This window comes from Thalassophryne amazonica, unplaced genomic scaffold (genome assembly GCF_902500255.1).
Source record: "Thalassophryne amazonica unplaced genomic scaffold, fThaAma1.1, whole genome shotgun sequence".
Classification (NCBI taxonomy): domain Eukaryota; kingdom Metazoa; phylum Chordata; class Actinopteri; order Batrachoidiformes; family Batrachoididae; genus Thalassophryne; species Thalassophryne amazonica.
In genome coordinates this window covers 27,478-47,177 of record NW_022986427.1, presented here as the reverse complement: position 1 = coordinate 47,177, position 19,700 = coordinate 27,478, and the positions used below count along the sequence as shown (strand labels likewise).

The following is a 19,700-nucleotide window of genomic DNA, read 5'->3' as shown; positions in this document are numbered from 1 at the left end:
ATACCCTCCAGGGGAGGCAGCCAAGGTCGGCCATATGCAGCAACCGCCCGAGTGCATCCTAGACCCAATTCACTGCTAGGACCTGTCCCCAGCTTTCCACCCCAAGGCAGGAGAGATATTCTGATCAGCCCAGTACCTCTGGAGGAGGATCAGCAGGGGTGGACCTTAGCCGAACTCACCCACCAGGACAGAGGGGAGCTTTGTACAGGCTGCTAAATGCCCAGAGTGTCCCAACCACTTGCCCGTGCGACATCAACAATACTCCCCCCACACACGAAATGCCTTCCCCCTTGTACTTCCTGTCCCCTGGACTGAACAACCTTAATCTGGTCATGGTCACCCCACTGGACATGGCAATCTTGGTTCGAGAGCTTCGTCTTCCACAAGAGTCTGTTCCAAAAACCTTGGAGCAGCTCCTGCCCCTCACAAATCACATTCCCCATGGGCTATTTGAGGAAATCATGCCACAACTGAGTCAGACAGCTGCATACCTGTTAAGGATACACCGTGACAATGCCAACATCTCTTGTGCTCAGGAGGGCCTCCATACTCAACTGTGTGGTCTTCAGTCTAGTATGGACATGCTAGCCAGTATGATGGAGCATATGGAGAGGGAACAGCTAGGGCTGGCCACCACCACCCTGAATGTGGGCAAGAATTCTCTGGGGGCCCTGTACAACCTGGCCAAGCAGCACAAGGAGCTGGAAAGATCCATCAGAAAACTGCACGACTGTCTGAAAGCCAGAATTCCTAATCCTTCCCCCACTACCCCTGAAAGGCCAACCTCCCCATATTCCCCAACTTCTCCCAAAACTTCAGACGCTGAGTAAATGCTGAGGAGCGCGGACTGACGTAATGGCACTGAACACGGACTATGATCTTGGTTCTTGAGTTTGAATTGCAGACTGGTTTCAGAAATCTGAGTGTAAATAAAAACAAAGAAGGATATATGTTAGTAACGAAGGTTGGGTAAATGTCTGTCCTTACCATCATCTGCGTAACAAAGATAAAGCTAAATGCATACACATAGATATCACATTGCAAAGTTATAAAAAGGGGACCCTTACACGGCGTGTTTGTAGATTTAGTAGTAAAGATGCACCATAGGGACCCCTTTTTCTTAAATTATAGCATGCCTCAAGAGACATGCATCGCCTAAATTTGGTGTCTGGCCAAAAAGGGCATTAGAAAACAAGCTGAAAAAGAAGAAAAACAAAGTGGAAAATGTTGAGAAATGGCCTATAATGAAAACCATTATATGATTGACTAAGGCAAATGACTTAAGGACGGACATGAAGGGAAACCATTTATTGTGTTTATCATTTAACTAGACATAGCTGTGCTAACCTTAGAATAGTTTCTTGATTGGTTGACTAAATAGTGGTAACGTAGGGGTTATTTGATGCATTTAAGTAATAAATGTGTGACTCTTTAACAAAATAATATGTAGAACCAAGTATAATGGGTTGGAGCCTCTGGTTGAGTGAGACAATAGATGCCAGAAGATGATTGGTTGCACTAATGTCAATGTAAAGCCTTTATTTGCCATGATTAAGAGGTTGCTATAACTTGTTTTATGTGGCCATTTTAAGTGCCTTGAATTACACCAAAACTCAATGTTTGAATGTCACCTTGCGTTGATATAATCCAGCTAATTGATCACCTTGTGCCTTAGTATGTAGGTTCACCTGCACTTCAATATATTTACCGTGTGAAGTACCACTGATATTCATATCCGCACCAGAGTTATCAGTAAGTCGAGTGATGTGTTTTTCTTTTTTTATTATTGCAATGCACAAATGAAGATGTCTTGTCAGTAAACAACCCAAGAGTATAGTTGATGTAATGGGACTCTTTCGAGTCCCAGAGGAGGGACTGTAGAAGACTTTTTAGGTCCATATTTGAACTGTGATGAACTATCAAGTGTCCTGATCTGAACTGTATGTCCTCTGGCTGAACTAGCAGGTGTTCAACCCCCCAAAAAAGGGCTCTATTAGTCATTCAGTCTGTCAGGGGCTTTCCAAGGCCTTTTAGGTGCTTTCCCGCAGGCCACGTGCGAGGGGCCTCGGGCCAGCTGCACCTGTGGCTGAGGCCACGTGCGGGGGGCCTCAGGCCAGCTGCACCTGTGGCTGAAGGTCTTTTAAAAAAATCAGTTGTAAATCCTTCACGTTTTAATGGGAGCGTTTGTCACATTGAAATAATGGCCTAACACCTGCTTAGGGTTCACTAGAGGACGCTTCCAATAGAAAACCATGTCTTGGGAATGAAATAAATGAAAAAGTCGAAGGAGGAGCGATGCCCGCGGGTCTCCAATAAATAGATGAGCGCGGTTGTCACATATTCAGTCTAAGCTCTGTGTCGAAGGCTTAAATAAACTTAAAAACTCTGTGCATTTTATCTTGCTTAAGGCTGAATTATTCTAAAGTGTTGTGTCCTTTTCTAGCATATCACTTGCAATTAGTTTGTGTTATCTAAAAGACGACATCCCGAGAAGACTAAAGACGAACCACGACATCCCTAAGATAAGATGGGACCTGATTATTCAAAACCTTATAAGTACGAAGAAGAATTTTAAATTCTATTCTAGAATTAACAGGAAGCCAATGAAGAGAGGCCAATATGGGTGAGATATGCTCTCTCCTTCTAGTCCCCATTAGTACTCTAGCTGCAGCATTTTGAATTAACTGAAGGCTTTTCAGGGAACTTTTAGGACAACCTGATAATAATGAATTACAATAGTCCAGCCTAGAGGAAATAAATGCATGAATTAGTTTTTCAGCATCACTCTGAGACAAGACCTTTCTAATTTTAGAGATATTGCGTAAATGCAAAAAAGCAGTCCTACATATTTGTTTAATATGCGCTTTGAATGACATATCCTGATCAAAAATGACTCCAAGATTTCTCACAGTATTACTAGAGGTCAGGGTAATGCCATCCAGAGTAAGGATCTGGTTAGACACCATGTTTCTAAGATTTGTGGGGCAAAGTACAATAACTTCAGTTTTATCTGAGTTTAAAAGCAGGAAATTAGAGGTCATCCATGTCTTTATGTCTGTAAGACAATCCTGCAGTTTAGCTAATTGGTGTGTGTCCTCTGGCTTCATGGATAGATAAAGCTGGGTATCATCTGCGTAACAATGAAAATTTAAGCAATGCTTTCTAATAATACTGCCTAAGGGAAGCATGTATAAAGTGAATAAAATTGGTCCTAGCACAGAACCTTGTGGAACTCCATAATTAACCTTAGTCTGTGAAGAAGATTCCTCATTTACATGAACAAATTGTAATATATTAGATAAATATGATTCAAACCACCGCAGCGCAGTGCCTTTAATACCTATGGCATGCTCTAATCTCTGTAATAAAATTTTATGGTCAACAGTATCAAAAGCAGCACTGAGGTCTAACAGAACAAGCACAGAGATGAGTCCACTGTCTGAGGCCATAAGAAGATCATTTGTAACCTTCACTAATGCTGTTTCTGTACTATGATGAATTCTAAAACCTGACTGAAACTCTTCAAATAGACCATTCCTCTGCAGATGATCAGTTAGCTGTTTTACAACTAATTTTTGAGAGAAAAGGAAGGTTGGAGATTGGCCTATAATTAGCTAAGATAGCTGGGTCAAGTGATGGCTTTTTAAGTAATGGTTTAATTACTGCCACCTTAAAAGCCTGTGGTACATAGCCAACTAATAAAGATAGATTGATCATATTTAAGATCGAAGCATTAAATAATGGTAGGGCTTCCTTGAGCAGCCTGGTAGGAATGGGGTCTAATAGATGGTTTGGATGAAGTAACTAATGAAAATAACTCAGACAGAACAATCTGAGAGAAAGAGTCTAACCAAATACCAGCATCACTGAAAGCAGCCAAAGATAACGATACGTCTTTGGGATGGTTATGAGTAATTTTTTCTCTAATAGTTAAAATTTTATTAGCAAAGAAAGTCATGAAGTCATTACTAGTTAAAGTTAAAGGAATACTCGGCTCAATAGAGCTCTGACTCTTTGTCAGCCTGGCTACAGTGCTGAAAAGAAACCTGGGGTTGTTAGTGATGAGTAGTAAGATGTCCTAGCTTTATGGAGGGCTTTTTTATAGAGCAACAGACTCTTTTTCCAGGCTAAGTGAAGATCTTCTAAATTAGTGAGACGCCATTTCCTCTCCAACTTACAGGTTATCTGCTTTAAGCTGCGAGTTTGTGAGTTATACCACGGAGTCAGGCACTTCTGATTTAAGGTTCTCTTTTTCAGAGGAGCTACAGCATCCAAAGTTGTCTTCAATGAGGATGTAAAACTATTGACGAGATACTCTATCTCCCTTACAGAGTTTAGGTAGCTACTCTGCACTGTGTTGGTATATGGCATTAGAGAACATAAAGAAGGAATCATATCCTTAAACCTAGTTACAGCGCTTTCTGAAAGACTTCTACTGTAATGAAACTTATTCCCCACTGCTGGGTAGTCCATCAGAGTAAATGTAAATGTTATTAAGAAATGATCAGACAGAAGGGAGTTTTCAGGGAATACTGTTAAGTCTTCAATTTCCATACCATAAGTCAGAACAAGATCTAAGATATGATTAAAGTGGTGGGTGGACTCATTTACATTTTGAGCAAAGCCAATTGAGTCTAATAATAGATTTAATGCAGTGTTGAGGCTGTCATTCTCAGCATCTGTGTGGATGTTAAAATCGCCCTCTATAATTATCTTATCTGAGCTAAGCACTAAGTCAGACAAAAGGTCTGAAAATTCACAGAGAAACTCACAGTAACGACCAGGTGGACGATAGATAATAACAAATAAAACTGGTTTTTGGGACTTCCAATTTGGATGGACAAGACTAAGAGTCAAGCTTTCAAATGAATTAAAGCTCTGTCTGGGTTTTTGATTAATTAATAAGCTGGAATGGAAGATTGCTGCTAATCCTCCGCCCCGGCCCGTGCTACGAGCATTCTGGCAGCTAGTGTGACTCGGGGGTGTTGACTCATTTAAACTAACATATTCATCCTGCTGTAACCAGGTTTCTGTAAGGCAGAATAAATCAATATGTTGATCAATTATTATATCATTTACTAACAGGGACTTAGAAGAGAGAGACCTAATGTTTAATAGACCACATTTAACTGTTTTAGTCTGTGGTGCAGTTGAAGGTGCTATATTATTTTTTCTTTTTGAATTTTTATGCTTAAATAGATTTTTGCTGGTTATTGGTAGTCTGGGAGCAGGCACCGTCTCTACGGGGATGGGGTAATGAGGGGATGGCAGGGGGAGAGAAGCTGCAGAGAGGTGTGTAAGACTACAACTCTGCTTCCTGGTCCCAACCCTGGATAGTCACGGTTTGGAGGATTTAAGAAATTTGGCCAGATTTCTAGAAATGAGAGCTGCTCCATCCAAAGTGGGATGGATGCCGTCTCTCCTAACAAGACCAGGTTTTCCCCAGAAGCTTTGCCAATTATCTATGAAGCCCACATCATTTTTTGTGTGCTCTGTGTGTTGTGCTCTGTATGCGTGTGCGCTCTATGTGCGTGTGGGTTCTGTGTATGTGTATGTGCTCTGTGTGTGTTGTGCTCTGTGTGCGTGTGTGCTCTGTGTGTGTGTGCGCGCTCTGTGTCTGTGTGTGCTCTGTGCGTGTACTCTGTGTGTGTGTGTGTGTTGTGCTCTGTGTGTGTGCTGTGCTCTCTGTGTGTGTGTGCTCTGTGTATGTGTGTTGTGCTCTGTGTGTGTGTGTGTGTGTGCTTGGTGTGTTTGTGCTCTGCGTGTGTGTTGTGCTCTTTGTGCGTGTGTGTGTGCTCGGTGTGTTTGTGCTCTGCGTGTGTGTTGTGCTCTTTGTGCGCTCTGTGTGTGTGTGCTCTGTATGTGTTGTGCTCGGTGTGTGTGCTGTGTGTGTGGTCTTTGTGTGTGTTGTGCTGTGTGTGTGTGTGGTCTGTGTGTGTGCGCTCTGTGTGTTGTGCTGTGTGTGTGTGCGCTCTGTGTGTGTTGTGCTGTGTGTGTGGTCTGTGTGTGTTGTGCTCGGTGTGTGTGTCTGTGCCTGGTCAGTGTGTGTGTGCACTCTGTGTGTATGTGTTGTGCTCTGTGTGTGTGTGTGCTCGGTGTGTAAGTGCTCTGTGTGTGTTGTGCTCTGTGTGCAGAAGATACTATTTATTTGCATTAGATTGATACATGTGATTCGTTGGTGTGCTGTGCTGAGTGTGCACACTGACACAGCTTTTATTATTGTGTCTTTATGTGGATAACAAACACAACAATACATTTATAGAGCTCAGTATCGATTTGCTTTCCTCAGAGATTCATACATGCTGAGAAACGGACGCCTTGGTTGTACGCATATTTTCATTATTTAGATCATGCACACAAATTAACTGAACTAAATCAAACCATGGAAACATGTTGTGCCACACTTTTTTTGTACAGTCTGTAAGTCTGGTCCCTTCATGACGCCCAGCTTTTTCTTTTTTTTTTTCCGGCTGTTCTTTCCTTGTCTGAGTCCACTTGGAGTCACTGGCTTCCATCCCCTTCCTGAGACTGAGTCCAGTGATGGACTCGGCACCAGTCAATCTGCCTCTTGTTCAACTCACTTTGTGCTGATAGACATTAATGTCCCAACCAGCCCCTCGTTCGCAGACCAACATAAGAACAAGTGGTATCATTAGAAGACAGGTGCACGGTGCAAAACAAGACCAGGTCAAGTTTGCACCAGGTGTCAGATGAGGGACCAGACCTTTTATTTTTGATGCAGTAAGACAACACACACAGGCAACAGATGTCCTTACTGCAACAAGGGGGGTGGGGGGGTGGTCCTCTCAAACACTTAAAATGAGAAATGACCTGTTAAATTAACTCGTTTTTTTTTGCTTGTTTTTCTTTTTTTTTTTATCTTGGCAAGAACCAAATAATTTGCAGTGCAATTACCGGTACTTGTAGCCTCTTCAAAATGGGGAACCACAGACAAACAGGTGCTGCAGTGGTGACAATGTTCATCCACTTCCCCTGGAACAGACACACACACACACACCAGGACAGACATCAGCACCTGCTTTACCTCTGGAAGTTCCAGGCCAGACGCAGTGTCAGGTCAGCAGGACTTCCAAGAAGCTCTTTAATGACTTCCTGTCGACTGGGGGGGCTGATCCTCCACACCGATCCTGAACTACCTTCTATCAACGCAGTCACAATATCATCATAACTGTAGAGAGTTATGAACTGCATGGCTTCCTGCAGAAAACAACACAAAAAAACAATAATTAGGCCAGAAAAACAGATCATCTGGAAGACGAGTTAGGAGGATCAGACAAATAAATGCTAAAAAAAACCAAGACCAATGATGACAAGATCTCAATTCATACAAGACCAGAGACCATCCTGGACAAGAAACTGAAAGAGTAATCAGAACAGCAGAGACGTCCTCAGTCGACTGCCTTCGGACCAAAGTTACCAGAGAACTCCACTTCAGACAGTTCTGATTTTTCACTCATTAATTTATATGTTATATGTTAAAATAACATCAGAATGAGGACTCGAGTGAGTTTCTCAGGAGACCTCCTTCAGTCTGTCTGAGTCAAAGAGGTTAATAAATGAGAACTAAAGGCTGCAGTCGCACTGAGCCGTGTCACGGCAAGGAGGCGCGTCGCCATTTTAATTCCGGGTAACTTAGTGATTTGCGCCGATAGACGCTCAGTTAGTTTCATCAAGAAACAGGTGGAATATGCTGGAAAGCTGCACATGTTGGCAAAGTCACAAAGGAAGAAGGGAGACAATATTTCCTTCCATAAGTAAGTGGTTTTGGTTCTTCTTGTCACTTTGTCTGTGACATTTGGTCAATAAACAGGTGTGTGTTTCCTGCCCGTTTCGTCCGAGGACACAGACCATCAACTCTTCACTCGTGTCTCATTGATATTTTCCCTGTTAGACTGATGTCGAGTTAAAATACTTGTTCAACAAGACCGACGCTGTGCCGCTCACAGTCACAGCCTCACACAGAGATGTGCACACACACGCGCGCGCACACACACGCACATACATACACACACACACCACTGACTTCATGAATGAAACGCGGTCAATAAAGGATAATTGTGTAAAAATGTAACATATCAATAAATGTGATGTTTTAGGAGCTGAACACAGCAGCAGCTCAGCAGCTGGAACAGATCAGATCAAGTGTCCCGTCGAGACGAGGTGCGTCGCGCTACTGCGCATGTGCGCGCATGCGCACATCGCTCTAGCCCGGACTCGAAGACGTCACCCGTTGAGATGAGGTGCATCGCGCTACTGCGCATGTGTGCGCATGCGCACATCGCTCTAGCCCGGACTCGAATGAGGTGCCTCGCGTAACTGCACAAGGGGAGATGATGTAACTTGCTTCACGTGCAACTGCGCATGCGCATTTTTTTTTGTGTTGTTTTTTCCGTCAAAGTTTTTTTTTAATTAATTGTATCCAGTGTATTTACAGCCTAGTAAGTAAAACATTTTCTGTATTTTACATTAGGAGCATAAATGTATGTATATGTATATTTTGCCTGTGGAAATAAGGTAACTCCAGGTTAAAAATACTTATTTTATAGTGAGTAGATTTTATACATTACTACGTTCGGATGAACAATTTGTACATTTACTTGCCCATCAAAATAAGCCAACTTCGTCAAATATTTTTTTCAGTGCACACATATGCAGTTACATGAGGAACCTCATCTCGACGACGCACCTCATCTCGACAGAACACCGTGTCACTTTCAACACTAATATTTGGGAATGTGTGTGTGTCAGAGTCAGTTTAATACTTTCCTGACTTGATTTAATGTGAATTAATTTTACTGGCTCGATATCCAGGTCAGAATGACATTTTAACAAGTGTTTTTCTGAGTGTGTTCAGTCGTGAATCCACACTGAAAATCCATTAACATCCGGGAACGTGGTCAATATTTTACCCGTTTAGGAGACGTCATGTCGCTGCCCATGAAGGGACGTTTTCGTTTAGTGGGCAGCATTGGGAGTGTGGACTCTAGATCTCATTTATTAGCCTCTTTGGTCTCAGTGCACATCAGGAGGTCAGTGTCCAACGTCCACTGAGGTCCTACTGAATGGATCAGTTTGTGTCTCAACATCAGAATCACAATCAATTGTATTGCCAAGTAAGTTCTCACATACAAGAAATTTGATCTGGTGTTGTGCATAAACAAGAAGAAAAAGGAAAAAGAAAAAACACTTCTGTAAGAAGTAAAAGAGTCAAACAGTCAAAACTCTGTTCACTATGAAATAAATATAACGCAACCATTATACAGTTAAACCGTTAAACTGGTGTGTAGATGTACAGTACACTTCAGTACAGGGACGACCAACCTGTACTTTATAGGAGTTTGGGGGGGGGGGGGGGGTGTTAAAGGAGGTCTCTGGTATTATTTATTAGTCTAGCTGTAGATGGAAAGAAGCTGTTTTGTGTCTTGATGTTTTGGTCCTGATGGACCTCAGGCGTGTGCCAGAGGGGAGGGAGACAAACAGTTTGTGTCCTGGGTGAGAGGGATTGGCCACTATCTTCCCTGCTCACCTCAGGGACCTGGAGGTGTAGAGGTCCTGTAGGGATGGCAGACTGCAGTCGATCACCTTCTCTGCTGTGTGGATGATATACTGCAGTCTGCTCCTGTTCTTAGCAATGGCAGCAGCATACCAGACGGTGATGGAGGAGGAGATGATAGACTCAATAATGGCAGTGTAGAAGTTCACCATCGTTTTTGGCAGTTTGAACTTCCTCAACTGCCACAGAAAGTACATCCTCTGTTGTGCTCTCTATGTGAGAGAGCTGGTGTTCAGCTCCCCCTTGAGGTCCTGGGTGATGGTGATCCCCTGGTAACGGAAGGACTCCACAGTGGTGACTGGGGAGTCACACAGGGTGATGGGGTTGGCCAGGACTGGGTTCTTTCTGAAGTCAACAGCAATCTCCACTGTCTTGAGGGCATTGAGCTCCAGATTGTTCTGTGTGGACCAGGACACCAGATGAATGATGTCTCCTCTGTAGGCAGACTCGTCCCCATCATAGAGGAGTTAGATGAGGGTCATCCGCAAACTTCAAAAGCTTTACAGGGTGGTGACTAGAGGTGCAGCTGTTGGTGTACAGGGAGAAGAGCAGAGGAGAAAGAACGCAGCCTTGGGGGGATCTGATGCTGATGGACCTTGTGTTGGAGATGTGCTCCCCTCACCCAGCTTCACGTGCTTCCTTCTGTTGGACAGGAAGTCGGTGATCCACCTGCAGGTGGCGCACACCAAGCTGAGAGAGCTTGTCCTGCAGCAGGGCTGGGATGATCATATTGAAAGCAGAGCTGAAGTCCACAAACAGAATCCTGGAGCAGGTTCCTGGGGAGTCCAGATGTCGAAGGATGAATTGGAGGGCCGTGTTGACAGTCTCATCTACAGACCTGTTGGCTGTGTAGGAGAACTGCAGGGGATCCAGGAGTGGGTCAGAGATGGCTTTGAGGTGTGTAAGGACAAGGCGCTTGAAGGTCATCACCACCACAGTGGTCAGGGCAACGGGTCTGTAGTCATTATATCCTGTAGTTCTTCATTTTTTGGGGATGGGATGATGGTGGACATCTTGAAGCATACTGGCACTTGGCATGTCTCCAGTGAGGTGCTGAAGATGTCTGAACACCGGCGACAGTTGGTCTGCACAGTTCTTCAACATGGATGGGGAGACAGTCAGGTCTGGCTGCTTTGCGTGGGTCCTGTTTCTTGAAGAGCTTGTTGACATCCCTCTCATGAATGAAGAGAGGTGTGCTTGTGGGTTGGAGCTGATGGTTGTCGTTGGAAATGGTAATAGGACTGTTCCATTATCTTTCATGCCTATCTCGGCTTTCAGTGCTTACCAGCCCAGTGAGTATAAGAGAAATTGTGGAGAGCTGGACATGTCCCAACTTGTCCTCTAACACTCCGAAACGGAGGTGTTCCTTTGTCTCGCTTCATCAGCGAATCCGTCGTGACGCGCGAAGCCTCCGCGCGGCTTTCCATGACAAAATCTCTTGTTAAAAGTGAAATCTGCCGGAAAATGGCTGATGTCCAGCTCTTGTGATAACCAGAGAAATTGCTCACGACGGTCCCGGCTCCACACAGCCATCCGTTTAGAAATGATGTGGTGGTTTCTGCCTCTCGATGGCGGCTCGGAGCGCGGCGCGCCGTGTGCCATTGTGGGGCGTTCTTAAAGCTGTAGTAACACTCATTCTCTGTGAAGCCCGTAAAATTTTCACCGAAAGCCAGATAAATTTTTCGAATGGTGTCCAGCTGCTTGTCTCTAACAGTTTCTGAAAAAATTCTGATGGAAAAAAGCCCAAATCATTCCGCCATTTCCTGACAATGAAAATCCGACGAGGGGGCTGGACACCTCCTCCCACAACGCATGCTCACAGGCGAATGACGCAACCGACAGGCGTGGAAAAACTCACGCATGCGCAGGAAGGTTCAAGCTTGGCTGACGTAAAAACATATGAATCAAATCCATATGGTTTTTGAAAAAATAATAAGGTCGGATACTTTTCTAATAGACCTCGTATATCTGATATTTTCACTTTTTAAAACTTCAGACATGACATTAATTTAAATAACTTGTCCGAAATTAGTTTGGTTAAAAGTTGAACCATAAGTTAAAAATGTATGCCTCTGGATGACTTGGGTGATATTGCCCGTGTATCAGTATGGGGTTAAGAGAAATTAGTTTTTTTGGGGGGGGACCAGTTTTCCTTTGCCTGCAGAGGATAGAGCGGTTTCTTCTTAAAGCAGCTCTCCTCTGTTTTGCAGAGGGTAGAACTACACATCGGCTACAAAACATTTAACAGGTAGGTGCTCAACTGATTTTAAGTTTTATAAATATTTGTAGCTGTTCAGCTTTATTTACCATGTTAACGGTCTAAAAATTATCGGACAAAAATTTATTGCAAGATAATTAGTCCGATAGTGGTTTTTAAAGTTATCAAAAAAGATATTCCGATAATGAAAACATCATCTTCGATAATTATTGGTTATCAGATTATCGGAACTGTGCCGACCACTGAAAGTACCCAATGTGAAAGGAAGACAGAGCACCCAGAGAGAACCCACGAAAACACAGGGCAAACATGCAAACTCCTAACAGAAAGGCCGCATGTGGGAATCAAACCCATGACCTTCTCGCTGTGAGGCAACAGTGCTAACCACTAAGGCACCGAGGCACTAAGGCAGCACTGTGGCTTAGTGGAGCAGCTTGTAATTAATTATGTACATTTTTTAATCAGGTGACATGCATCTAAGTGAGCCAGGGTCTGTCCTGGTCTGGGTTTGTGTCCGTGTCAAAGGTCATTTACACTCTGTGACGCAGCATTAATGCACAAAAGTAGACTGAGATTTTAGAGCCACACATGCTGCCTTCAACAGGACTTAATTTCCAGGGACGTCCACACATTTTACAACAAGACAATACAAAACCACATTCTGCACACATTACAAAGACATGGCTGCAGAAGCAGAGGGGACGGATACTTGACTGTCCCACCTGCAGTCCTGTCCTGTCCACAATACAGAATGTGTGGAGAATTTTTAAAACAAAAACATGTAATGAAGATGAACCTGTAATGTTGGACAACTTAAAACGTGTTTGCACGTGAACACCTGAAACCCTTCAACGCTTGGTTTCCTCAACGATAAAACATGAAATGGCAACATCATAAAGTGGTAAATGCTTTATTGTCTCATCTTTTTTGGAATATGTTTTATAGTGTCTGCAATGAAACAGAAGTCAAAACAAATGTATGACTCACTGCAGGGCTTTTTTTAAATTTCCATTTTCCACACCATTCCACAGTAAATAATTACTGTGATATTTTTATTAAATCCTGTGAATCTAATATGTTAAATCTTCTGACTTTTCTATGCAGTGTTCTAGATAAATGTGTCAAATATTCTGAATGCTGAGATTCTTCTGAACAATTCGATGTATGTACAACAAACAAGTATGATACAGAGTGACAACAATGTACTAAAAAAAATTTTCCTTCAGGATGTTTATTTTCCACTCATCAACAATTTTCTTCATATACTACGCACATTTTTCATGTTCGTGTTTTGTCCAAATACTTATGGACCTGTGTGTGTGTGGAAGTAATACTCACAGCGTTGTCTGCAAAGGTTTTTGTGAGCTGGTCATATTCTGTCTCTGTGAAACGTTTGATGGATTGCTGCTGGACGCTCATGGTGAACAGAGGCTGGACACACACACACACACACACACACACACACACAAATCAAATCAATTTTATTTATGTAGCGCCAAATCACAACAAACAGTTGCCCCAAGGCGCTTTATATTGTAAGGCAAAGCCATACAATAATTACGGAAAAACCCCAACGGTCAAAACGACCCCCTGTGAGCAAGCACTTGGCAACAGTGGGAAGGAAAAACTCCCTTTTAACAGGAAGAAACCTCCAGCAGAACCAGGCTCAGGGAGGGGCAGTCTTCTGCTGGGACTGGTTGGGGCTGAGGGAGAGAACCAGGAAAAAGACATGCTGTGGAGGGGAGCAGAGATCGATCACTAATGATTAAATGCAGAGTGGTGCATACAGAGCAAAAAGAGAAAGAAACACTCAGTGTATCATGGGAACCCCCCAGCAGTCTAAGTCTATAGCACCATAACTAAGGGATGGTTCAGGGTCACCTGATCAAAAAGGAAAGTTTTAAGCCTAATCTTAAAAATAGAGAGGGTGTCTGTCTCCCTGATCAGAATTGGGAGCTGGTTCCACAGGAGAGGAGCCTGAAAGCTGAAGGCTCTGCCTCCCATTCTACTCTTACAAACCCTAGGAACTACAAGTAAGCCTGCAGTCTGAGAGCGAAGCGCTCTATTGAGGTGATATGGTACTATGAGGTCCCTAAGATAAGATGGGACCTGATTATTCAAAACCTTATAAGTAAGAAGAAGAATTTTAAATTCCATTCTGGTGGCCGGACTTGCCTCAGACGAAAAACACAATGTGTACATTCCCTGTACACCCTGTGGGCTCACCACTCACAGGGGGAACTGCTGCAATCAGGTGCGCTGTCCCATAGGTTGCAGTGAAAGTTGAGAACATCGTCAGAACAAACCCGGGTGGGAAAGGCGTGGAATATCACTTCGCTGTGGGGGAAGGAGCCGGAACTTGTGCGGGAGGTGGAGCGATACCAGTTAGAGCTGGTGGGCCTCGTCCCCACGCACATCCTCGGCTCCAGAACCGCTCTCCTTGAGAGGGGTTGGACCTTATTCTTCTCTGGAGTTGCCCAGGGTGTGAAGTGCCGGACGTGTGTGGAGATACTCAGGAGTCCCCGGCTGAGCGCCGCTATGTTGGAGTTTACCCCGGCAGATGAGAGAGTTGCCTCTCTGCACCTTCGGGTGGCGGGGGGAAAACTCTGACTGTTGTTTGTGCATATGCACCAAACAGCAGTTCAGAGTCTTCTGCCATCTTGGAGTCCCTGAATGGAGTCCTGTATGGGGCTCCGGTGGGGGACTCCATTGTTCTCCTGGGGGACTTCAAACGCACACATGGCCAATGACAGAGACACCTGGAGAGGCGTGATTGGGAGGAACGGCCTCCCTGATCTAAACCCGAATGGTCATTTGTTATTGGACTTCTGTGCTAGTCATGGACTATCCATGACGAACACCATGTTCAAACATAAGGATACTCATAAGTGTATATGGTATCAGAGCACCCTAGGCTGAAGATCAATGATTGATTTTGTGATTGTATCATCTGACCTGAGGTCACATGTTCTGGACACTCAGGTGAAGAGAGGGGCAGAGCTGTCAACTGATCAGCAGCTGGTGGTGAGTTGGATCAGAGGATGAGGGAGGACTTTGGCCAGACCTGGTAGGCCCAAACAGATAGTGTGGGTGAACTGAGAATGTCTGGAAGAGCCCACTGTCTGACAGATCTTCAACTCACACCTCAGGCTGAAGTTTTATAGCCTCCATGTGGAGGTTGGAGGCACTGAACCAGAATGGACAATGTTCAAAGCTTCTATTCCTGAAGTTTCTGCTTCTGACGGACCTTGAGGCACCTCAGGAGAAGAAAAGGGGGAACCATCTAAGCTGTCTACAGTAAGGATGGGACTCTGTTTACCTCCACTCAAGAGGTAATCGGGCACTGGAAGGAACACTTTGAGGAACTCCTGCATCAGACTGGAGCGCCCTCTATAGTAGGGGCAGAGTTGGAAGCTGATGGGTGTTCATCATCAAGTTCCCTGGTGGAACTCACTGAGGTAGTCAAACAACTCCAGAGTTGCAAAGGGGTTGATGAGATCCATCCAGAAATGCTGAAGTCTCTGGGTGTGGAGGGACTGTCTTGGATGAGACGTCTCTTCAACACTGCGTTGAGGTCTGGGACAGTGCCTAAGGAGTGGCAAACTGGGGTGGCGGTCCCCATATTTAAAAAAGGGGACCAGAGAGTGTGTGCCAATTACAGGGGCATCGCACTACTCAGCCTCTCTGGTAAAGTCTACTCCAGGGTGCTGGAAAGGAGGGTTCGGCTGATAGCCGAACCTCTGATTGAAGAGGAACAATGCGGGTTCCGTCCTGGTGGTGGAACAACCAACCAGCTCTTCACTCTCACAAGGATCCTGGAGGGTGTCTGGGAGTATGCCCATCCAGTCTACATGTGTTTTGTGGACTTGGAGAAGGCGGATGACCAGGTACCCCGGGAGATACTGTGGAAGGTGCTGTGGAAGTATGGAGTGGGGGGGGTCCTTTCTCAAGGCCATCCAATCTTTGTATTCACAAAGCGAGAGCTGTATTCGGGTGCTTGAAAGTAAGTCAGACGTCCGGTGGTGGCCATTGTCACCAATCCTGTTTGTGATATTCATGGACAAGATATCAGCCTGTGACCGCCAACACTCACTGGATCGGTTCACAGCCGAGTGTCAATCGGCTGGGATGAGGATCAGCACCTGAGGCCATGGTTCTGAGGCCATCTGAGGCCATGGTTCTCAGCAGGAAACCAATAAACTGCCTACTCCGGGATGAGAATGAGGTCTTGCTACAAGGGAAGGAGTTCAAGTACCTTGGGGTCTTCTTCATGAGTGAGGGAACAATGGAACGTGAGACTGGCCGGAGAATCGGCGCAGCAGGGGCAGTGTTGCATTCGCTCTACCGTACTGTTGTGACGAAAAGGGAGCTGAGCCAAAAAGCAAAGCTCTCAATCTACTGGTCAATCTTCATTCCTACTTTCACCTATGGTCATGAGGGTTGGGTCATGACAGAAAGAACTAGATTGCAGGTACAAGTGGCTGAAATGGGCTTCCTCAGGAGGGTGATTAGTGTGTCCCTTAGAGATAGGATGAGAAGCTCAGTCATCCGTGGGGAGCTCGGAGTAGAGTCGCTGCTCCTTCACATTGAAAGGAACCAGCTGAGGTGGTTCAGGCATCTGGTCAGGATGCCCCTTGGACACCTCCCTAGGGAGGTGTTCCAGGCACGCCCATCTAGGACGAGACCCCGGGGAAGACCCAGGACTAGTTGGAGAGATCATATCTCCACACTGGCCTGGGAACGCCTCGGAATCCCCCAGTTAGAGGTGGCTAATGTGGCCCATGAAGGGGAAGTTTGGGATCCCCTGCTGGAGCTGTTGCTCCCACGACCTGATCCCAGATAAGCGGTTGAAGATGAGTGAGGTGCTGTTAGTTCTGCCCAATTCATTCTACTCTTTGTCTGAGGTACTACTGCTGAGACTGTGACCAGGGGCAGAGAAGGAGACCCATCCTTATTCCAAAACCCCACGCAAGCCACTATAGTTCTCAGGGAAACACACCCAACTGTGGCCACAAGGGGGCCCTACAGCATTGCAGATTTCCCCCTCAAAGGGGCACAGAATGCTGTTTAAACTTTTAATTACCTCATATCCTCCAAGCTTGACAGTCACTGTGACATCAATAGGGTGGTTGACCACACCCACCACTGATCTGACCAATGAAATAAAGAGGAGAGGAAACCAGATGATGCATATGAGGAAGAAGATGATGAGTCCGCCCATTCCATACTTCACAATCTTCTTCTTCTTCTGTCCTTTAGGCTGAGGGTATTTCTGAGGGCAGAAAATTATTTATTTAGACACACACACACACACACACACACACACACACACACACACACACACACACACACACACACACACACACACACATCCAACTTTTTTATCCACATTTGTTCCCTTTTTTTGTTCAGAAAAAATCTCTGTAAATAGCATGTAATTATTGTGAATTATTATCAACATGACTGAAGTCTCAGACAGACAGACAGACAGACAGACAGACACTGTGGCAGGAGATAAGAGTTGAAAATGCATCTTTCATAGCAGGTGTTTGGGCGTCTACTACAACCCCTGGCAAAAATTATGGATTCACCGGCCTCTGAGGATGTTCATTTCAGTTGTTTAATTTTGTAGAAAAAAAGCAGATCACAGACATGACACAAAACTAAAGTCATTTCAAATGGCAACTTTCTGGCTTTAAGAAACACTATAAGAAATCAAGAAAAAAAGATTGTGGCAGTCAGTAACGGTTACTTTTTAGACCAAGCAGAGGAAAAAAATATGGAATCACTCAATTCTGAGGAAAAAATTATGCAATCACCCTGTAAATTTTCATCCCCCAAATTAACACCTGCATCATATCAGATCTGCTCATTAGTCTGCATCTAAAAAGGAGTGATCACACCTTGGAGAGCTGTTGCACCAAGTGGACTGACATGAATCATGGCTCCAACACGAGAGATGTCAATTGAAACAAAGGAGAGGATTATCAACTCTTAAAAGAGAGTAAATCATCACGCAATGTTGCAAAAGATGTTGGTTGTTCACAGTCAGCTGGGTCTAAACTCTGGACCAAATACAAACAACATGGGAAGGTTGTTAAAGGCAAACATACTGGTAGACCAAGGAAGACATCAAAGCGTCAAGACAGAAAACTTAAAGCAATATGTCTCAAAAATCAAAAAATGTACAACAAAACAAATGAGGAACGAATGGGAGGAAACTGGAGTCAACGTCTGTGACTGAAATGTAAGAAACCGCCTAAAGGAAATGGGATTTACATACAGAAAAGCTAAATGAAAGGAATCATTAACACCTAAACAGCAAAAAACAAGGTTACAATGGGCTAAGGAAAAGCAATCGTGGACTGTGGATGACTGGATGAAAGTCATATTCAGTGATGAATCTCGAATCTGCATTGGGCAAGGTGATGATGCTGGAACTTTTGTTTGGTGCCGTTCCAATGAGATTGATAAAGATGACTGCCTGAAGAGAACATGTAAATTTCCACAGTCATTGATGATATGGGGCTGCATGTCAGGTAAAGGCACTGGGGAGATGGCTGTCATTACATCATCAATAAATGCACAAGTTTACGTTGATATTTTGGACAATTGAAAGGATGTTTGGGGATGATGAAATCATTTTTCAAGATGATAATGCATCTTGCCATACAGCAAAAACTGCAAAAACATTCCTTGCAAAAAGACACATAGGGTCAATGTCATGGCATAGGGTCAGTGTCAACGAGCAGATCTGATTTGATGCAGGTGTTAATTTGGGGGATGAAAATTTACAGGGTGATTCCATAATTTTTTCCTCAGAATTGAGTGATTACATATTTTTTTCCTCTGCTTGGTCTAAAAAAGTAACCGTTACTGACTGTCACAATCTTTTTTTCTTGATTTCTTATAGTGTTTCTTAAAGCCAGAAAGTTGTCATTTGAAATGACTTTAGTTTGTGTCATGTCTGTGATCTGCTTTTTTTCTACAAATTAAACAACTGAATGAACATCCTCCGAGGCCGGTGATTCCATAATTTTTGCCAGGGGTTGTAGTTTTTTAACACCGTTCTCCTCTATCATATATGAGCATTCAATCAGTTCCATGTTGTTAGTCCTTGTCCCTGTATTGTTATGGTTTAGGGTTTGCCTTTTCCTTTCTTCGTGTGTCTTGCTGGTTGTCCTCCCTGGTGTGTCATGTTTGTCTCAGTCTTTCTCTGTGTTGCTGGGCATGGACTCTGGGTCCCTCCTTCGGCTTGCCCATCTAATCCTCTGCAGCTGCTGAGTCTGCTCACCAGCAACCTATCTTCAATCAGGCCACTGCAGTACTGAACTGCGGCTCAGACACCCAGAGGCTGCTAGATCTTTCAGTCTCCAATGTGATCCTCCACGCCTGATCCACAAAAATTGTAGTTGCTATCTGCTTTGCTTCAGTCTTCAGCCGCCTGTTTGATCCACTCATATTCAACTCCTCTGCCTGTCCTGCTCAGTTGTTCCTGTCCTGGGCTGTCAGACCACTCCAGCCAAGCCTGCCTACATCTCACCTAAATACGAGGTCTATTAGAAAAGTATCCGACCTTATTATTTTTTTCAAAAACCATATGGATTTGAATCACGTGTGATTACATCAGACATGCTTGAACCCTCGTGGGCATGCGAGAGTTTTTTCACACCTGTCGGTTACGTCATTCGCCTGTGGGCAGTCTTTGAGTGAGGAGTCGCCCACCCTCTCGTCGTTTTTTGCATTGTTTAGGAATGGCTCAGAGACTGCTGCTTTGTTTGATCAAAATTTTTTCAAAACTGTAAGGCACAACTGAGTGGACACCATTCGATAAATTCAGCTGGTTTTCGGTAAAAATTTTAACGGCTGATGAGAGATTTTGGTCTGGTAGTGTTGCCGTAAGGACGC

General features: G+C 44.3%; 1 protein-coding gene across 1 annotated transcript in view; it reads right to left on the bottom strand.

The window, feature by feature from the left end:
• Window positions 1–7,045: 7,045 nt before the first annotated feature.
• The window catches only part of LOC117506193 (piezo-type mechanosensitive ion channel component 1-like), a gene marked incomplete at its 3' end in the record, with an annotated part of 33,849 nt that continues 21,194 nt past the window's right edge, over window positions 7,046–19,700 (bottom strand). The window contains exons 6-8 of the mRNA XM_034165692.1: window positions 16,876–17,064; window positions 13,131–13,223; window positions 7,046–7,218 (exon numbers count right to left, since the gene is read on the bottom strand). Of these exons, the coding sequence (XP_034021583.1) occupies window positions 7,046–7,218; window positions 13,131–13,223; window positions 16,876–17,064 (455 nt within the window). The remainder of the gene's footprint in view (window positions 7,219–13,130; window positions 13,224–16,875; window positions 17,065–19,700) is intronic.